Source organism: Rana temporaria, chromosome 8, assembly GCF_905171775.1.
Source record: "Rana temporaria chromosome 8, aRanTem1.1, whole genome shotgun sequence".
Taxonomy (NCBI): Eukaryota; Metazoa; Chordata; class Amphibia; order Anura; family Ranidae; genus Rana; species Rana temporaria.
Window position 1 is genome coordinate 36,302,826 of NC_053496.1, and position 20,384 is coordinate 36,323,209.

Genomic DNA, 20,384 nt, shown 5'->3' on the forward strand with positions numbered 1-20,384 from the left:
GGGTTGTTGTCATGCTGAAAGAGGAAGTTCCTCTTTCTATCAGAAAGGTTTTGTGCCAATATTGACTGGTCTTTGTTCCAGCTGAAGAAAAACAGCTCCAGAGCATGATGCTGCCACCACCATGCTTCACAGTGGGTATGGTGTGCTTTTGGTGATGTGCAGTATTGTTTTTGCACCAAACATATCTTTTGGAATTATGGCCAAAAAGTCCAACCTTGGTTTCATCAGACCATAACACATTTTCCCACATGGTTTTAGGAGACTTCAGATGTGTTTTTGCAAAATTTAGCGGGGCATGGATGTTTTTCTTCATAAGAAAAGGCTTCCATCTTGCCATTCTACCCCATAGCCCAGACATATGAAGAATACAGGAGATTGTTGTCACATGTACCACACAGCCAGTACTTGCCAGATATTCCTGCAGCTCCTTTAATGTTGCTGTAGGCCTCTTGGCAGCCTCCCTGACCAGTTTTCTTCTCATCTTTTCATTAATTTTGGAGGGACGTACAGTTCTTGGTAATGTCACTGTTGTGCCATATTTTCTTCACTTGATAATAACTTGATGATGATGACTGTCTTAACGGTGTTCCATGGTATATCTAATGCCTTGGAAATTCTTTTGTACCCTTCTCCTGACTGTGACTAAGAAAATGTCGGGAAAGACCTACTAGAACAGCTAAACTTTATCTGGGGTTAATCAGAGGCACTTTAAATGATGGCAAGTGTGCACTGACGCCTATTTACCATGAGATTGAGACATGAGATTGAATGTGATTGCTTAGTTCGGAACACGACTACATCCGCAGTTATAAGAGGGTGTGCACTCTTATACAACCACATTATTTTAGTTTTTTAGTTTTACTCCCCCCCAAAAGATTTCAGTTTGTTTTTCAACTGAGTTGTACAGTTTATAGGTCACATTAAAGGTGGAAAAAGTTCAAATTATTTATCTTTGTCTTATTTTTTTACATCACAGAAACCTGACTTTTTATATCACTGTATATATATTTGTGTGATCTCTCTCTTTACACATAACTCATACAACCCCAAAAACTTAAACTATCACATGACCGTGATACAATAACCCTGTCTCTGTACTCCTCTCAAGAGCCCTCAGCCTTGATGCAAGCAGTGGAGGAGTATTACAAATATAAGGCCCCGTACTCACGACCAAACATGTCTGCTGAAACTGGTCCGCAGACCAGTTTCAGCAGACATGTTTGGCCGTGTGTTGGCCCGAGCGGACCATTTTGGGACGGATCGGACAGGTTTCCAGCGGACAACTGTTTCCCGGACTTGTTTTAAAACAGTCCGCTGGAAACCTGTCCGCCCGGACATGTACGGTCGTCTGTACAGACCTACCGTACATGTCCTGCCGCCCGCATCCCTCGCATGCGTCGAATGACTTCGACGCATGCGTGGAAGAATTTTTAAGGCGGCCCGCCCACGTCGCCGCGTCATTGTTGCGGCGACACCGCGTCATCGACGCGGCGACACCGCGGACACGCCCCGCGTAATGTTTACGCGCGGGCTTCTGTTCGATGGTGTGTATAGCCATCGAACAGAAGTCCCCGGGCAGTCCCCGGCCAGACATGTCCGATGGAAACGGTCTGCAGACCGTTTTCATCGGACATGTCCTGCCGTGAGTACTCGGCCTTAAAATGCTTCTATGGGTGGATGTCAGTCTGAAGGAGTTGCCATTCCTACGCAGGCTTTGTTAGCATGCAGACCACCATAAGTAAGGCTAGGGTTGCCACCTGTCCGGGATTCACCCAGACAGTTCTGGGTTTGGAATCATGCATCCAGGTTTCAGACTGCCTGAAACCCAGACACATTATTCAGACCGGACTATGGCTCCCAGATGCATCTGGATGAGAGGTGCTGACTGCCTAGGGGTGAGTGAGCTCACCATCCATCCCTTTCTGTGACTGAAGGTTCCCCCTTCTCTCTCCTGCCTCTGAGTGAGTACACAAAAGCCCTGTATACACAATCGGAATTTCCAACGGAAAAAGTCAGACGGACGTTTTCCATCGGAAATTCCGACCGTGTGTATGCCCCTTCGGACTTTTTTCCAAGGAATTCCATCAGAGTTTAGATAGAGAACATGTTCTCTTTTATTCCAATGGAATTCCGTCGGAATTCCGATGTACGTTGGCCAGGCAAACGCCTGATCGTGTGTACGGGGCATAAGGTAAATCAGGTTCTCAGAGCACCCCTTACATCAGAGTTATCCTTTACACCATAGGCCACAGTTTTCCCTCTTACATCAGAGTTCTCAGTGTTCCCCCTTAAATCAGGGTTCCCAGAGCATCCCTTATGTTGAAGTCCCCAGAGTTCTCCCCTTACAGTGAAAGTGAAAGGGAACTCTGCAAATTCAGATGTAAAAGGAGAACTCTGTGGACTCTGATGTAAAGGGGACTTTTTTTTATTAACATCATAAGATTAGAAATGTTATTTAATAGCAAAATATATGTATAGTTTTTACTATAAAAAAAAATTACTGTGTGCTGCTAAAGTGCTCGGGTTTGACTTGAAGAAAAGGTGGCAACCCTAGGTAAGGCCCACATCTGATGCTGAGCCTCTATGAAAGAACTGAAAGCCAATGAAAGCAGCGGGCCAGGGACAGTTAAGACTGGATGGCTGTACTCACCATCAGATCGAAATCCGCGCGGAATCCATCCGCGGTGACGTGCGCGACGCTGAAGGGTAAAGACTTCCACACATGCGTCGAATCATTACGACGCATGCGAGGGAGGGGAGCGGACGGATCGATCCGGTGAGTCTGTACAGACCACCGGATCAATCCGCTGGACAGGATTCAAGCGGATAGATTTCTTAGCATGCTAAGAAATTTTTATCCGCTTGAAATCCGTCGGCTGGATTTTTATCCGCCGATAAATGTCCGCTAGGCCGTACACACGACCGGATCTATCCGCTGGAACTGATCTGCGGATAAATCCCAGCGGATAGATCCGGTCGTGTGTACAAGGCCTGGAGAGGAAAAAGCTAGATAATGTTGGATGTCCTCCATCCAGTAAAAAGGACAGGCTCTATCTGACGTGCTGCAGCTTTCTAATGCACATTGTGAGAAGCTTACAGTGTGCAGTGAAATCAGAGTAATTAATTTCAGTACAGGAGAGGAACTTGTACAACTGTGATTGACTGAAGAGAAGGCTGGAGGTCAGATTTGAATAATTGTAAACAATTTATCAAATTAAAACAATCACACAAACCTTAACCCCAAAAACAATTAAAAAAGGTAATCTCCATACATTTCACAAGGCATGAAGGAGTCAGTCAGAAAGATCTTCCTAAGCCCTGGTTCACACTGGGTACGATTTGGAACGATTTGAGATGCGATTTGACATGTCAAATCGCATCTCAAATCGGCGGCAATTGTCGGCAATGGCACTGTCCTAATCAGTGCGACGCCGCATCTGCGATTTCAAAAAGTAGTTCCTGTACTACTTTTTGCGATTTCGGGCCGCGATTTACATTAAATTGCGGCCGAAATCGCGGCAAAATCGCAGCCGCGAAATCGCGGTAAAATCGCGCATTTTACCGCAATTTTGAATTCGCAGCAGTGTGAACCTAGGCTCACACAATTTTTACATTTAATTTCAAAACAGACACAAATTCTAGAGCTTAAACTAAGCACAGCTCTATTACACCTCCAGAAGGGTCACCCACCGAAATCGTAGTGCAGGCTGTAGGATCCCTCTAAAAAGTTGTCGTGTATGATGATCTTCTCCACCTCCAGCGCCTGCTCCGTACTCTCATTCTTATTTAAATCAGATTTTCCCAGGAACACTTTCCAGAGACTCGGCAGTGGTCTGCGTGAAAGAGAAATAATTCTATATGTAGACGTGGGGGCAGCTTTATTGGTTCATTACATATGCAGGCAATGCTTCCTTCTAAGTGACTGTGTGATATTCCTCTATCCCAGGAAAGCCTAAATCTGGCTGCAGATGGTGGGATTTTCTTTCCTGCAACCACAATTTCCCCATAAACACAGCTAATGGGAGAATCCCTTCCGCGGAGCTATTGTGTTCTTTTGGCAGGGAGGCCCCAGAGAGTCGTCCCCGCCGGGAGAACACAGTGGTTATTGCTAGCGACTATAGCCACTGCCAATAATCACATGAAAAACCCAACATGCTGGTTGTACCCAAGTCAATCGATGGATCAACACAGGTGCAATCAGCCTGCTCATACATGGTTCTAATCTCGGCTGGTTCAGCAGTCTATGGCCGTCTCAAAGTGATTGTAAAGGCAGTGGCCCGGATTCAGAGAGAATTCACGCCGGCGTATCCATAGATACGCCGCGTAAATTCAAATCTGCGCTGCCGTATCTTCTTTCTGTATTCAGAAAGCAAGATACGCCGATATTAGCCTAAGATACGACTGGCATAAGTCTCTTACGCCGTCGTATCTTAGGGTGCATTCTCACGCTGGCCGCTAGGTGGCGCTCCCGTAGTTTTCAGCGTAGAGTATGCAAATTACCTAGTTACGCCGATTCACAAACGTACGTGCGCCCGGCGGTAGTTTTTTACGTAGTTTGCGTAAGTCGTTTTCGTCGTAACATTGCTCTTGCTATTAGGTGGCGCAGCCAATGTTAAGTATGGACGTCGTTCCTGCTTCGAAATTTGAATTTTTAACGTCGTTTGCGTAAGTCGTTCGCGAATAGGGCTGGACGTAATTTACGTTCACGTCGAAACCAATACGTACTCGGGAGCATTGCACACTGGGATATGTACATGGACGGCGCATGCGCCGTTCGTACAAAACGTCAATCACGTCAGGTCATCATCGATTTACATAAAACACGCCCCCCCCCCTTCCACATTTGAATTCCGGCCCCATTTACGCTACGCCGCCGCAACTTACGGAGCAAGTGCTTTGTGAATACTGCACTTGCTCCTGTAAGTTGCGTCGGCGTAGCGTAAATACAATACGCTGCGCCGCCGTAACTTAAAGCGCAGCTACGTGAATCTACCCCAGTGTTTTTTTTTGTATCTTAATGCAGCACCCCCCTAATACTTACCTGAGCTCCATGCAAATCCAGCGATGTTGCAGGAGTGTCTCGGCTGCCTGGGACTCCACTCCACATTGTCTGACACAACAGCGCAGTACCATTGGCTCCCACTGCTGTCAATCGAAGTCTGTCAGCCAATAAGGAGAGACAGGAGGAGGGGCCAGGGCACAGCTCCATGCCTGAATGGACACACAGAGCTGTGACTTGGCTTGGGTGCCCCCATAGCAAGCTGCTTGCTGTGGGGGCATTCAACAGGAGTGAGGGTCCAGGAGTAGCAGCGTGGGCCCCCGAGAAGAGGAGGATCTGGGCTGCTGTGTGCAAAACCATTACACAGAGTAGGTAAATATAACATGTTTATTATTTTTAACTGATTTTGGTATCAATTTAAGGGTATGGTCACACCACATGTGGTGGTACTGCATTGGCTGACTACTCCAGCACAGTCCTATTGCATTGGCAAGGCAAAATTCCTTGTCTACAATTTGCCCAGTCAACACCACTGCATTGTGATGGTGTGCAGGCATGGCACACTAAAAGAAAAGTACTGTATGAAGCATTTTTTTTTAGCACAGTGCAGTGGAAGGCAATCCACTGCCTTGCACCAGGCAGCCAGCACTTGAACTTTATGAAATTTCTCAATAAAATGTACGTAAAAAAAAAAGGAAACGGCACTGAATACCAGCCGCAGTATTGCAAATCAGCCGCTAGTGTGAACTAGCCCTAAAACGTTAAAGCCTAAGTTTAGTGTGATGCAAGGAAGGTGCCCTTTAACACTTGTACAATGCACATATTTGTTGGGTTGCCGATGTTTCTGTACTGAGAGTGTGCTTCCAACACATTGACTGAGCTGTCATAGACAGCACCCGGTCTTTAGTAATGATCAGGAGGCAATGCCCGACCATGAGACCACTGTGACAGCCATCGGGTTATAGCCCAGTTAAAGGGATGCTGGTGTGGGGGCAGGAAGGGGTTAAAAAAAATCAGCACAAGGAGCAGTACTTATATTTAACAATTGTCACAATAAAACATTTTGTATCGATGCTTCCCCATACTACTAATAAATGGAAAATGGTAACAATTATTTACCTTCATTTTACTTTGCTGGTACCAATCTATGGCAGCATAATTGCCTATTTCCATCCATATGTATGTTGCCATGTTGGCGCCAAGAAAATGAAAATTGAATCAAATACGTATAATAATTTTCCTTTCCTGGCACCAATCCATGTGAGCGGAAGTACTATGCCATGCTGGTGCAAGGAAATTCGTTTTTTTTTGTCTGTGTCCCTTTTGGCAAGATTTCCCATGATTTCCTGTTCTCACAGGGGCTAATGGGAAATCTCCCAAACGGGGTCAGAGATGGCAATAGAAGCTCTATGGCTTTCCCCATTCTACCCAAAAACAAATAAAAAGGCTTGGCTATAGTTAAGCTGGGTATACCTTAGGCCCCTTTCACACTTGTACAACTTGTCCTATGACTTGGGACTGCAAAGTCGCATGAAAAGTCGTTCCCCATGATTTTCAATGACAACCATTCATATTAGTACAACTTCAAGTCGTGTTGACTTCAAAGTAGTCCCTGCACTACTTTGGTTCAACTTTGATGCGAGTTCAGGTTCATAGAACTCAAGTCTCCCTGAAATCATGTCAAAATCACGGCCACAAAATTGCACAACTTTGAAGTCGCGGTAGTGTGAAAGGGGCCTTACAAGAATTTAGGTCAACATTTTTTGTTGTAAGAACATTCATTCATTTTTCTAATTCTGTGCTGCTAGGGGGCCCCTCAGAACTCTTATAGACACTAATCTGTGTTTCCCTATTGCCTTGTTATATCAGTGATCTCTACCAGTCTTGTGTAATTTGTTCCCAGTCAATGATTTTCTTGAAGCATGATCCAGGTCTCCTATATCATGTTTCTAGTCTCTGCAGTTTCCTGCAGCATGTCAGCAGTCTTTGACCATCTCTTGTACATCATATATTGGCTGCAGTTTCTGACCACTCTTGTATAATGTCCATAGTCTCTGTCATAGGCGTGCGCACAGGGTGTGCCTGGTGTGCCCAGGCACACCCTAATCACCCCATGTGCATTAGTGTTATCGCTCTGTGTAGCAACAGGAAAATGGGAAAGATCTCCTTCTTACCGGTTTTGCCATAAGAGAAGTGTTTATGCTCTTCTCTTTCACTGTGCCAGCAGGGAGATCAATGTGCCAGGGGCATGTATATGTAGATACATACACATGCATGTGTGTTTGAGCTTAAGGGTGCACACCCTAAAGCATTAGGCTGCGCACACCTATGGTCTCTATCCATCTCTTGTATGATGCCTGCAGTCCCTGACCATCTCTTGCCTCATGCTTGCAGTCTTCCTGTAATAATCCCACAGTTTCTGACCATCTCTTATATAGTCTTTGACTAGATCCTGTTTTGTGTCTGCTGTCTCTGAGACTTATTATTCACTTAGATTTATGTGCAGCCTTTTGTTGATATGGAGGGCCATGCTTGAGGCCCCCATATCAAGAAAGTTGACCACCACTGTTCTAAGCGGTGTCACACTGACAGTCATTTTTGACCACAGTGACCAAAGGATTCGAAGGAGCAGGTTGGAAATTTTCTTAAACGTGCAAATTTCTAACCGTGTATGTGGTTATTGTTTTGGTCCATGTATTCCAAAATGTTATGTTAAAAGCAGTCAAACTACTTTAAAATTACATTCAAATGTACTGCAAATTTTAATTTTAAATAAAATTCTACCAGTGTATACCTAGCTTTAGGCTTTGACACTCAACCGGATAGGACCTAGAGAGCGGGAGAACAATGTGGTTGCTGGTACTCACAATGGTTTCACACAGTGGGCAGCCGTCAGAATCCAGCACTCGGCTATCAGAGTGCCACCACACAAATGGCCCGGGGGATACTCGCCGTAAGACTCCTTCAGCTGCAGCGAAGCCAACCAAGGGTGGTTTCCTGGTTGTGTCCTCTTCCCCCCGATGATCCTGCCACGGCTGAGTAAAGGCATCTCTCTCATTCCACATGTGGAGAACGAAGAATTCACTTTGACTGTTGTGCTGGGGATGGTCGTGGTTTTGGGTGGCTTCAAGATCACAGTGATGTTAGGGCTCAAACCTGGAATCTTCTTTTCTTTTCATTAAAACAAGATTTGAAAATCATTAAACTGAATTTCTGAATGCTCTAAATAGAAATGAAAGAACTTTTAAATCTGTGAAGACATTATCTGTTACATTCCTCTTCGGATGTGGCATTGAATAATACAGACATTTTTTATAGGTCAGAATTGCAACAAGTGCGTTAAACAATTTATATTTACATTAAAGGCACTTTCACACTGGGGCGGCGGGGTGTCAGCAGTAAATCGCTGATAGTTTTAGCGGCACTTAACTGTCATTTTAGCTTTTCGACCGCTGTGCGGGGTGCTTTTAACCCCCGCTAGTGGCCGAGAAAGGGTAAAAAGCACCCACAAAGCGCCGCTGTTAAAACGCTTTGCAGGCACTTCGGCAGCACTGGCCATTGATTTCAATAGCAGGGGCATTTTAGGAGTGGTGTATTCACCATTCCCGCAATACCTTAAAGATGCTGCTTGCAGGACTTTTTTTCCAATCCTACAAGCGCACCAATCCAGTGTGGAAGCACTCGAGGCTCTCACACTGGAGTTGCAGGGGAGGCGTTTTTCAGGTGCTATTTTTGCTATTTTTAGCCCTTTAGCTCCTGAAAAACACCTCAGTGTGAACGGAGCATAAACGTGTGGTGGAGGCTACTGTGTGTGCTGGTGGTTAGGCCCCTATCACATGGGTATTTCTTTTTCATTCTTCCGTTCTATCAGGTTTTTTTGCTCCCTTGTGACGTCATTGACCCAGAATGCACCTGGTCGATGATGTCATCCAGGGGCATCATCGGGTGGCCCCGTCCCTTGCTTCAAACTCTCAGACGGTGGAGCAGGCAGACGTTGGTAGCCTTCATCGTGAGCAAAGCATTTTTTCCCCTTTTTTTCAGGTCAGTGGTGGGCATCGTGATTGACGATGGATATACGCCGGGGACATTTATTTTTTTATAAAAGCAAGTGTCAAAAACTGTCTGTGTTTTTATTTATTTTGACACTTTTTTTGGTGAATGAGTGTTAATATGTACCCCATACGCCTTCACATGGGAGGGGATCTGGGAGCCCCGTTGTTAAAGGAGGCTTCCAGGTTCTGATAAGCCCCCTGCCCACAGACCCCCACAACCACCAGCCAGGGTTATAGGCATGTGGCCTGGTGTGGTTCAGAAGGGGATGGTGCCCCCCCCCCTTCCTGACCTGCCAGGCTGCATGCTTGAATAATAGTCTAGTATGGATTATAAAAGGACCCCACTGCTGTTTTTAAAAAAAAATGATTGCTGACAATTGTTTTTACTTTCAGCTGTCAGCAGGGAACCCCACTGACAGCTGCGGAGTCATCGGTTCTTGGAACAAAAGGACCGTTTGTCTGTTGCCATCCATTTAGGTCCGCTTCCATTTTTGAAACTGAAGAAAAATAGGGATTTCTTTTGTTACAAAAAAACGGGTCTTAACGAAGGCAGATATCAGCGGATGTCAACAGATGATCATCCTTTAACATCCGCTTGCCAATAGGAATACATGGGTGTCTGTTTTTCATTCATTAACAGACAGAAGAAAAATGGACAAACGTAACGCCCGTGTGAAAGCTGCCATAGATTGTTTTTTTACAAGACGAAAAATCTCTTCATAGGGTGAGGCTGATGTGCTGGGGATGGTCGCGGATTAAGGCGGCTTCACAGTTGCAGTGATGTCAGGGAAGAAAACTGCAATCTTCTTTTCAAAATTGTTAAGCTGAATTTCTGTTACATTCCTGTCTGGATGTGGCAGTGAGTAATACAGACATTTTTTTTAAAGGTCAGAATTACAACACCAGGTGCTGTGAACGATGCGTTTTTTTAACTTAATGTGCGGTGAAAGCTTCTGTGTGTGCTGGTGCTTAGATTGCTGTTAATTGAGCTGAAAAATCTCTGTGCAGGGTAAAGCTGAGAGTGTAGTCTTCACAAGTACTAACCATTGCCATCTCTATCCAACCAAAAATTTGGCATTAGATATATTCTTGAAGGGAATGGGTTTTCCTAAACCAAGCAGCCAATCAGGGAGCAAGCTATAACATAAATACATACCAATGGGACAGGTGTGAACTTCGCATGCGTCCCATTTCAATTTCTTCTTCTCATTCAGGTAATAGCACCATGGTTTTTCCGCTGCATCAGGATTCCTGTGTGGATGTGACAGAAGTAAGACTTGGAGGTACATACAGTACATCAACCAGCTAGGCATGACCCAATAAATACAAGCTAGCTACAAAGGGTAGCACCACCACAGCCTGAAAATTCCGGGCTGGAACCACACTTCCAAAAAAAAACCCCACACATAATTACTGTATACAACTGTACTCCTCTGAGGAGCCCTCAGTTCTGGTGCAATCAGTAGGCAGACTCTTGGGAGAAGTTATGATACCTTGATGGGTGGATGTCAGTCTGGAATGTGTTCATAGGCAGGCTGTATTTGTATGCAGGCTACCTAACCTTAAAGTGGAGTTCCACCCATTTTTTTATGTTTGTCTGTGCTGCATGCTCTAATCTCATAGTGTTCAGAATGGACAATTTTTATTTAATTTGTTGCTTGTAAATACCTTTATTTTGTAGTCCTTCATTACTTCCTCCTCCTTATTTGCCTAGGCTATTTGCAAGGGTTTCTGGGATAGGCATCATGTTTCCCAGTAGTCCTTGCAAACCTGACTGAAACCTATTACATTGCTTGTGCACTGAGCATGTGCGAGATATGCAAAGCTGAAATCCAGGAAGTCATACAGTCTGGCTTCATGATGCCCACACTTAAGATGGGCACTGTCTATTTCTAGATTATAAACTATCTAAATGCTGTAACAACCTAACAAAACGGACCTTAGTTTACAGACTAACTTTACTAGAATACATTAAGCTTGTGTATTACAGGGGTATTTATATTTAAAAAGTGAAGTTGTGGGTGGAACTCCCCTTTAAGTAATACCCACATGTGATTTTGAGCCTCTGTGATTAGAACTGAAATCCAGTAAACAAAAGGGGTGGACGAGGGACAGCCAGGCTGGCAAGGAAAGGGCTAGATGATCCTGCACACCCTCCAGCCAGGAAATGTGGCAGGCTGTATCTGACTTGCTGCAGCTTATAATGCACTTTATGCAGTAAAATCAGAGTAAACTATTTCAGTACTGGAGAGGAGCCTATGTAATGTGCAAGACTAAAGGGAAGGCTGGAGGTCAGATTTAAACAATTATAAACAATTGATCAAATTAAAATAATCATACAAACCCTAACCCAAAAAAACAATAAAAAAGGGTAAACTTCATACATTTCACAAGGAAGCATATTTCTTTTCAAAAACAGATTTATGACACAAATATGTAATTCTGTATGTGTTTCAAAATGGCCACTGAACAGGGAAAGACCTGGGCCAACAGTGCCATGATGTATACAACATACCACAAAATCTAATGTGATCATCAAGTTCTAAGGAACACATACGTGAGTAGCGCCCGCATATGTAAACGGTATTCAAACCACACATGTGAGGTATCGCCGCGATCGTTAGAGCGAGAGCAATAATTCTAGCTCTAAACCTCCTCTGAAACGCAAAACATGCAACCTGTAGAATTTTTTAAACGTCGCCTATGGAGATTTTAAAGGGTAAATGTTTGTCGGCATTCCACGAGCGGACGCAATTTTGAAGCGTGACATGTTGGGTATGAATTTACTCGGCGTAACATTATCTTTCACAATTTAAAAAAAATTGGGATAACTTTACTGTTGTCTTATTTTTTCATTTAAAAAAGTGTATTTTTTTCCCAAAAAAGTGCGCTTGTAAGACCGCTGCCCAAATACGGCGTGACAGAAAGTATTGCAACGATCGCCATTTTATTCTCCAGGGTGTTAGAATAAAAAATTTATATAATGTTTGGGGGTTCTAATTAGAGGAAAGGAGATGGCAGTGAAAATAGTGAAAAATTACATTAGAATTGCTGTTTAACTTGTAATGCCAACGGCCACCACCAGATGGCACCAGCACACAGAAGGAAGAGCTTGGGACTTCACAAGGCCGCAAAGCCGCTGCCTCAATTACCGGCCGTCGCGGGCCCGCCGCGATCGTGTGGCGGGGGAGGTGGGGGTGCACGGAGACACAGGATCCTGTGCCTCCGCGGCAGCCGGTAATTGAGGCCTTATAGGCCTTATAGGCCGCAAAGCCGCGGCCTCAATTACTGGCGGGCGCAGGCGCCAGGTCAAAATTTCTTGTCGCAATTGCGACCTGGCGCTCGGATATTGTCGACCCCTGGGTTACGGTACCCCTGCACTCTCCATTTCGGGACCTCAGCTAGAAAGTTATCACCACCATAGTTCTTGACTTATTTCCTAGGCATCTTGGCGTTTAAAGGTGTTTTCACCCACCATGGTGTGATGCCATTCCGATTACTGCATTCTCTGTATTATAAAGTGAATCCAGCAGGGATGGAGGGAACTTCTCATAATGGCCACAACAGGTGTGAAGAGCCAGAATCTAAGGACAAAGAAGTCACCACTGGAGTTCCTGAAAAAACATGAGGTGGCTTTTCTCTCTGTCATCTACTAAAAAGTGAAGCATTAGTTTTAGGAGGACAGATGCTTTCATTTCTAGAGTGTTAGAAGAAGTAGTGTTAGCAGTCAGCCATTGATAAGTAAACCTACCGGCAAAAGTTGTGCTCCCCAATCCCGTGCTGCCAGATGTCTGGAATGAAGGCGTTGATATTCTCTCTACTCAAATGGTAAGAATCCCAGGGCAGGCAGTTGTGTCCAGTCTCTGTGCGACTGACATGACCACGGTATCGAAATCCGTTGTTTCGGAAGCAGTCATGTGACTCTGGAGAACATTTTGATATGTTGTGTTAAACATAAAAGGAGTAAAATACATCTCTAAATGAATACCCCCTGGCCATGTATAACCCGGTCCAAAATAGCATAAAAATCTTGACCATTTAAGCAAAACTCAAGCAATAGTCTCTTGGCTGAACGGAAAAAGAATCATGAATGGATTGTTTTCGTTCATGGTTGCATACAAAGATACAATTAATTTGACATAAGCTATTTTTTTGCCCGACATTTGCACAAACCTTACTATGGTCACCATAACAGCAGGTAGATGCTACAGAATGGGGGATGAGGCACATCATCATCATACTATCATGGAGAAAACAGTAGTGGGTGGTTGCATACGGTTTTCTAACCGGTTTCATTGCTTTTCTTCCCTACTAAGATCATTCAGTTAAGGGATGTCTGCTGCCAGCACAGATAATGAATTGAAAACCAATGGAGATTAGGTGATGAACATTTCATGTTATGGCCACCTCCAGCAAAAGTCTTGATTCCCAGACACTGGAAATCGAAGGATATTCCTTCCATCCCGGAATATTCACCAAATGGAGGAAACTGTAGCAATTGCCAGGGAATCGTCGGAAAAATTCAATCAGACATGGTTACCCTGGGTGACGTTCAAGAATTCTGATCAATATTCACAACTCGATTCGGGATGAGATTGGTGTCTTGGCTTTGATCATTTCCTTTTCACTCTTCTTGGTAGGTAGAAGACGTTAGATGGTCCGTTCACTACGTTGTCTTTGCCCCCCCCCCCCTTTTTTCTTCTTTTTTTTTCTCTCTTCTCTCTCTCTCTCTCTTTCTTTCTTTCCTTTTTTCTTAGCATTAGCTAGTAGCGGGTAATATCCTAGATAGTGATGTTTCCTTTTACTTTTCTTTGTTATAAGATATAAAGGTTGCTTACTTTCAGAGTATGTATTTGACATGTTTTGACTATGTACTATTGTGTGGTACTAAGGTACCCTGGCTGTAATTTGTACTCTGATTATTCTTTTTTCTAATAAAAAAGAGTATGATATGTTATGGCCACCTTAATCATGGAATCTCCAGACACTCATTTCCTTTTTATACCCATTAGAGAAATACAATTATGTTGAAAATAAAGAACCATTTGTATTATAATAATAATTAGTACATACACACCTATTTCACAAAACTTCCCTTTGTGACTCTTCGTACAGACACAGGCAAACTTGTTGAGCCCCTTCGCCACACAGGTTCCTCCGTTCTTACACGGGTTCTGCTTGCAGACTTCTTCCACTGACACAAAAAAGAGGAGCATTATCATACAAAAGGTAGACTCTACAAATCCAAGGAATAACTTCAATGTGTTGAATTTCCACAATAGTTGAGAAGAAATTTTGCCAAGGTGAAGGGAAATTTCCTCTAATGCCCCGTACACACGGTCGGAATTTCCGACAAGAAAAGTCCGATGTGAGCTTTTGGTCGGAAATTCCGACCGTGTGTAGGCTTCATCTGACTTTTCCTGTTGGAATTTCCGCCCCAAATAAATTTGAGAGCAGGTTCTCAAATTTTCAGACGGAAAAAATTCCGTCATTGGTTGCCTGTAAAAGACTGAATCACCTTCAAGGCACTCTGTCTAACGCAAGCGTGTTCAAGGAAATGCCCCCCAATATCTATGCGAAAAACTAAAAGCTCACTACCCCAATCGCGTTCTGCGATCCACCAACCAAAATCTACTCCAGATACAAGTGCAAAGGAGAACGAAGATTTGCAGTCCAAGGACCTAGACTATGGAACGCTCTACCAACCATCATCCGACTGGAGGTGAACTACTTGGCCTTCAGAAGAAAAATCATAACCCATCTTTTCTTAGGACGAAAAAAAAAAAACGTTTACTCAGGGAATGGATACTAAGCGCCCAGAGGCGATTCAGTTCGCATTTTTTGCGCTATATAAGTTTCTCACTCACTCAAAAAATTCCAATCGGAAATTCCGATCTTCTGTAGAAATTCCGACGTGCAAAATTCCCACGCATACTCGGAAACAATTTGACGCATACTCGGAACCAATGAACTTAATTTTCTCGGCTCATCGTAGTGTTGTACATCACAGCGTTCTTGACGGTCGAAAGTTCAGAGAACTTTTATGTGACCGTGTGTATGCAAGCCAAGCATGAGCGGAATTCTGTCTGAAAAACCATCCAAGGTTTTTCCAACTGGAAATCTGATTGTATGTACGCGGCATTAGAGAGTTGTCACTGGAACAAGTGTCCCCATTGGGATCTTTCTAGTGGTCTCCAGGACTAGTGGTAAGGGGAAACATAACCCTGCCATACACTAAAATAAAAAACAAAAGAGCTAAACCACTGGGTAGCCACATCACAACACCTTCTCTATCCTGTATGCTAATTAGACATATGCACGCTGGAAATTTTTGGTTAGTTTCGGATGCAATCATTCATTGAAGAATTTTGTTTTGTCATATTCGTTATGTTGAACTGATTCTTTTTCGGAAGCCGATGTTTCCATCAGCTGTCGGGTACTGCCGCCGCGATTGCTGGTAGGGGAACCCAGTAATGAAGCACATGCACAAAGCACCGCTGCACTCTCCTACTGGCCCGGCGCCGGGCGAAGGAGGAGGGAGCCGAGTTGCTGATGTAATGTGCCCCAGAAGTGGGGAAGGGTACCTGTCACAGACAGGTATCCGCTCCCCCAAAAGGTGTCTAATGTGGCACCGGAGGGGGGGAGACAAATGAGCGGAAGTTCCACTTTTGGGTGGAACTCCGCTTTAAGAAACAAAACTCCAGGGCCGATCCTACGGTCACAGACGCCTGGGTGAAGAAATATTTCTGGCGCCCCCTAGATGGGCGTGGTCATCTTACTAACTCCTCCCCTTTACAAATGTTTCTTTGGCTACGACTCAAACACAGAGATGCTCCCATAAGAAGTCTTCATTAGTGTCCCCCATCAGAGTCCCCCCCAGCAGGTGTCCCCCATCAGAGCCCCCCAGCAGAGCCCCCCCACATCAGGTGTCCCCATAGATCAGTACTTGTCCAATAGATCCCTGTAGCTCGGGCACGCTGGGAGCAGAAGCACATTACAGGGGGCGGGGCATACGTGGCATCTTTGGTTACTTGGAGGGTGGCACTCGAAAAAGCATTTCTGGGAGTGCACAGGATGATTGGCAGCAACTTTGGCGCTTCGGCGCCCCCACCTCTGTGGCGCCTGGGTGCAGAGCACCCCGTGCACCCTGCCTAGGATCGGCCCTGCAAAACGCACATGTCTAGTCTTAATGGTGGTAGGCCTAGGGTGAGTAGGAAGCAGCTGTCATTTCTCTACTCTTCCCAAGCTTAGACACTTTTTGTGCAACATTTTCAAGCTCCATCAATATCAGTTTGGGAGGGGAAGGTCGTATTTTGACATCTTTGCTTTGGGTGCCAATGGAACTTGTCCCAGAACTGTCTACTGTATGTTACATGAAGTTAACAATTTGTGCAATTTTAAAAGTCATAAGCAAATCATACCTAGGTTGCAGGACAGTCCGTGATGTGGGTAATGGCATCGACACTTGTAGTAAGGAGCCAGTTTCTTTAGGACACACTCTCCATTGGGGCATGTGGTATTTTTACACGGGCGAATGACTACAATCAAATATAAATGAGATTTCATTTTTAACACAATGAAGAGCAGACATTTTCTGTGGGACATCAAGATTCCAACACCAAATTTTTAGGAACAAATATAAAGAAGTTTATTTGATAGCCACTAATTTATATTAAATCCCAACTGACCTTTCAGTTTAAATAGTAATAGAAATTTGGGGTGCTTCAAAACAAAAGGTGTCCAATATCTAAAAAAAAAAGTTCCATGGAACCCTAGGATTCCTTCAGAGGTTGCTACGGGTTCCACGATCTGTGGCTGAGTGGCTCCCATATGATGGTGCCTGCATAATCCTGGGGCCGACACCATTTGACAGTGTCAGCAGTATTACACCAATTATCTTTTTTGCTGTCTGTAAGGCTGCGTACACACGACCGGACATGTCCGCTGAAACTGGTCCGCGGACCAGTTTCCGCGGACATGTCCCACCGTGTGTACGGCCTAGCGGACAGGTTTCCAGCGGACAAAAGTTTCTTAGCATGCTAAGAAACTTATCCGGTGGAAACCTGTCCGTCGGACATGTCCGATGGTTAGTACACCTAACCATCGGACCCAAATCCCCCGCATGCGTCAAAGTGATTCAACGCATGCGTGGAAGCATTGAACCTGCCTACAAGCTCGTCATCTCAGCCTAGGCAAAGTCACTGGAATGGAGCTCAAGGGTGTTTTTTTAACAATAAAAGTTGGAGCATTTCTGAGAAATTATACTATTACTGTATTACGAGCATAATCCGTTCAAGGAGAATGCTCGTAATCCAAAGTACTCGCATATCAAAGCGAGTTTCCCCATTGAAGTCAATGGAAATGAAAATAATTAGTTCTGCATTGACTTAAATGGCATGCAATACCGCATGCGGCCAGAGGAGAGGGGGGAGGGCGGAGAGCCTCAGAAACAGACAGAAAGGCCAGAGGACAGCTCGGCTGACCTCGGCAAACCTCGGAAAGGCTCAGGAACATAGTATTTCTGAGTCTTTCCGAGCATTTCTGAACGGCTCCGAACAGAGCCGATCGGCTACGATTGGCACCGTTCGGCTTCGCTAGGCTCCGGCGCCCCCCACCTCAGGCCAAACGCGGTACTGCACACCGCTTTGGCCTAAATCCTGCTCGTATTGCGAGACAACACAGTGCTCGTATTGTGAAATGCTCGTTAACCGCGTTACTCGCAATCCGAGGTTCCACTGTATATTTTGACAAGGAACATATTCATGCAAACTTGTAGTCACTGAAAATTGTGATTATTCTTCTCTCACCTTTCTCACAGTTTAATCCGATAAAGAATTCGGTGCAGCGGCACATGTATCCCCGTTCGGTAGCCACACATGTCCCATGGTTAAAGCACGGCTGCGATAGGCAGGGATCTATGGAAAATCGAATGGCACAAAACACAGATTTTCTACACTGAATTTCTTTCACAACAATATTTATCAGTCTGACTCCTAAAACTTGTGGACAGCCTCCCCAGAAGAGATGAAGCTGTTATAGCTACAAAGGGGGGGCCAACTCAATATTGAACCCTATGGACTAAGACTGGGATGCCATTATAGTTCATGTGTGTGTAAAGGCAGGCGTCTCAATACTTTTGGCAATATACGGTACCTTGAAAAAGTATTTATACCCCACAACATTTTCCACATTTTGTCATGTTACAACCAAAAACGGAAATGTATTTTATTGGGATTTTATGTGATAGACCAACACAAAGTGGCACATAATTGTGAAGTGGAAGGAAAATTCAGCCCCCTTTACTCTGATACCCCTAACTAAAATCTAGTGGAAGCAATTGCCTTCAGAAGTCACGTAATTAGTAAATAGAGTCCACCTGTGTGCATTGAATCTCAGTATAAATACAGCTGTTCTGTGAAGCCCTCAGGGTTTTTTTTTAAAGAACCTTCATGAACAAACAACATCATGAAGGCCAAGGAACACACCAGACAGGTCAGGGATAAAGATGTGGGGAAGTTTAAAGCAGGGTTAGGTTATACAAAAATATCCAAAGCTTTGAACATTTTACTGAGCATTGTTCAATCCATCATCCGAAAATGGAAAGAGTATGGCATAACTGCAAACCTACCAAGACATGGCCGTCCACCTAAACTGACAGGCCGGGCAAAGAGAGCATTAATCAGAGACTCCAAAGACATGCTGGTAGGTTAATCAGATCCTATCTAAAAAAATGGCCTAGTATATGTATGGATGTGTGTTAGGGACCTTGGGTTGTAAGCTCCCTGAGGGTAGGGACTGATGTGAATGTACAATGTATATGTAAAGCGCTGCGTAAATTGACGGCGCTATATAAGTACCTGAAATAAATAAATCAGAGATGCAATCAAATGGCCCATGTTAACTCTGGAGGAGCTGCAGAGATCTACAGCTCAGGTGGGAGAATCTGTCCACAACTATTAGTCGTGCTCTCCACAAATCTGACCTTTATGGAAGAGTGACAAGAAGAAAGCCATTGTTGAAAGAAAGCCATAAGAAGTCCTGTTTGCAGTTTGTGAGAAGCCATGTGGGGGACACAGCAAACATGTGGAAGAAGGTGCTCTGGTCAGATAAGACCAAATTTTTACTTTTTGACCTAAAAGCAAAACGATATGTGTGGCAGAAAACTAACACTGCACATCACCCTGAACACACCATCCTCACTGTGAAACATGGTGGTGGCAGCATCATGCTGTGGTTGATGGGAAGATGTATGGAGCCAAATACAGGGCGATCTTAGAAGAAAATCTGTTAGAGTCTGCAAAAGACTTGAGACTGTGGCGAAGGTTCACCTTCCAACAGGACAACGACCCCAAAGATACAGCCAGAGCTACAATGGAATGGTTTAGATCAAAGCATATTCATGTGTTAGAATGGCCCAATCAAAGTCTAGACCTAAATCCAATTGAGAATCTGTGGCAAGACTTGAAAATTGCTGTTCACAGACGCTCTCCATCCAATCAGAGAGAGCTTGAGATATTTTGCAAAGAAGAATGGGCAAAAATGTCTCTCTGTAGATGTGTAAAGCTGGTTGAGACGCCCTCAAAAAGGCTTGCAGCTGTAATTGCAGCGAAAGGAGGTTCTACAAAATATTGACTTTTTACATATTTTTTTGTAAAAAAAAATTGAAAACCATTTATCATTTTCTTCCCACTTCAATATTTGTTTTGGTCTTTTACATAAAATCCCAATAAAATACATTTACGTTTTAGGTTGTAACATGACAAACTGTGGAACATTTTTTGCTGGGGGTCTATTATTGCCGGGTAGGGGGACTTTATGTTGATGGAGGGGGGGGGGGGGGTCAATTGTTGCTTGAAGGGATCTATTGTTGGGGGAGGGATCAATTGCTGCTGGCTTCTTGGAGATGCTTGAGGGAGGTCTATGGTTGATGCTGTGGATATATTGTTTATGGGGGGGGGGGGGTCTGTTGCTGGGGTGGATCTATTGGGCCGGATTCAGATAGGTTAGCGGATCTTTAGATCCGCGTAACCTATCTGATTTACGATCCGCCGCCGCAAGTTTTTGAGGCGAGTGCTTAATTCAGAAAGCACTTACCTCAAAAATGCTCATTTGCATATTCGACGCGTAAAAGACACGGAAGCGCCACCTAACGGCCAGCCTGGAATTGCAGCCTAAAATCCGACGGTGTAAGTCACTTACACCTGTCGGATCTTAGGGATATCTATGCGTAACTGATTCTATGAATCAGTCGCATAGATACGACCGGCCGGCCTTGGAGATACGACGGCGTATCTCCTATCTGAATCGGGCCCACTGTTGCTAAGTGGGTCTTG

The 20,384-nt window shown here is 44.4% G+C and overlaps 1 protein-coding gene across 1 annotated transcript in view; it reads right to left on the reverse strand.

The window, feature by feature from the left end:
- Positions 1 to 20,384, reverse strand: part of HABP2 (hyaluronan binding protein 2) — a 34,766-nt gene that overhangs the window by 8,379 nt on the left and 6,003 nt on the right. Inside the window, exons 4-10 of the mRNA XM_040361582.1 lie at positions 17,859 to 17,966; positions 16,473 to 16,589; positions 14,129 to 14,245; positions 12,803 to 12,974; positions 10,208 to 10,302; positions 7,867 to 8,170; positions 3,691 to 3,833 (exon numbers count right to left, since the gene is read on the reverse strand). Coding sequence (XP_040217516.1) covers positions 3,691 to 3,833; positions 7,867 to 8,170; positions 10,208 to 10,302; positions 12,803 to 12,974; positions 14,129 to 14,245; positions 16,473 to 16,589; positions 17,859 to 17,966 — 1,056 coding nt within the window. The remainder of the gene's footprint in view (positions 1 to 3,690; positions 3,834 to 7,866; positions 8,171 to 10,207; positions 10,303 to 12,802; positions 12,975 to 14,128; positions 14,246 to 16,472; positions 16,590 to 17,858; positions 17,967 to 20,384) is intronic.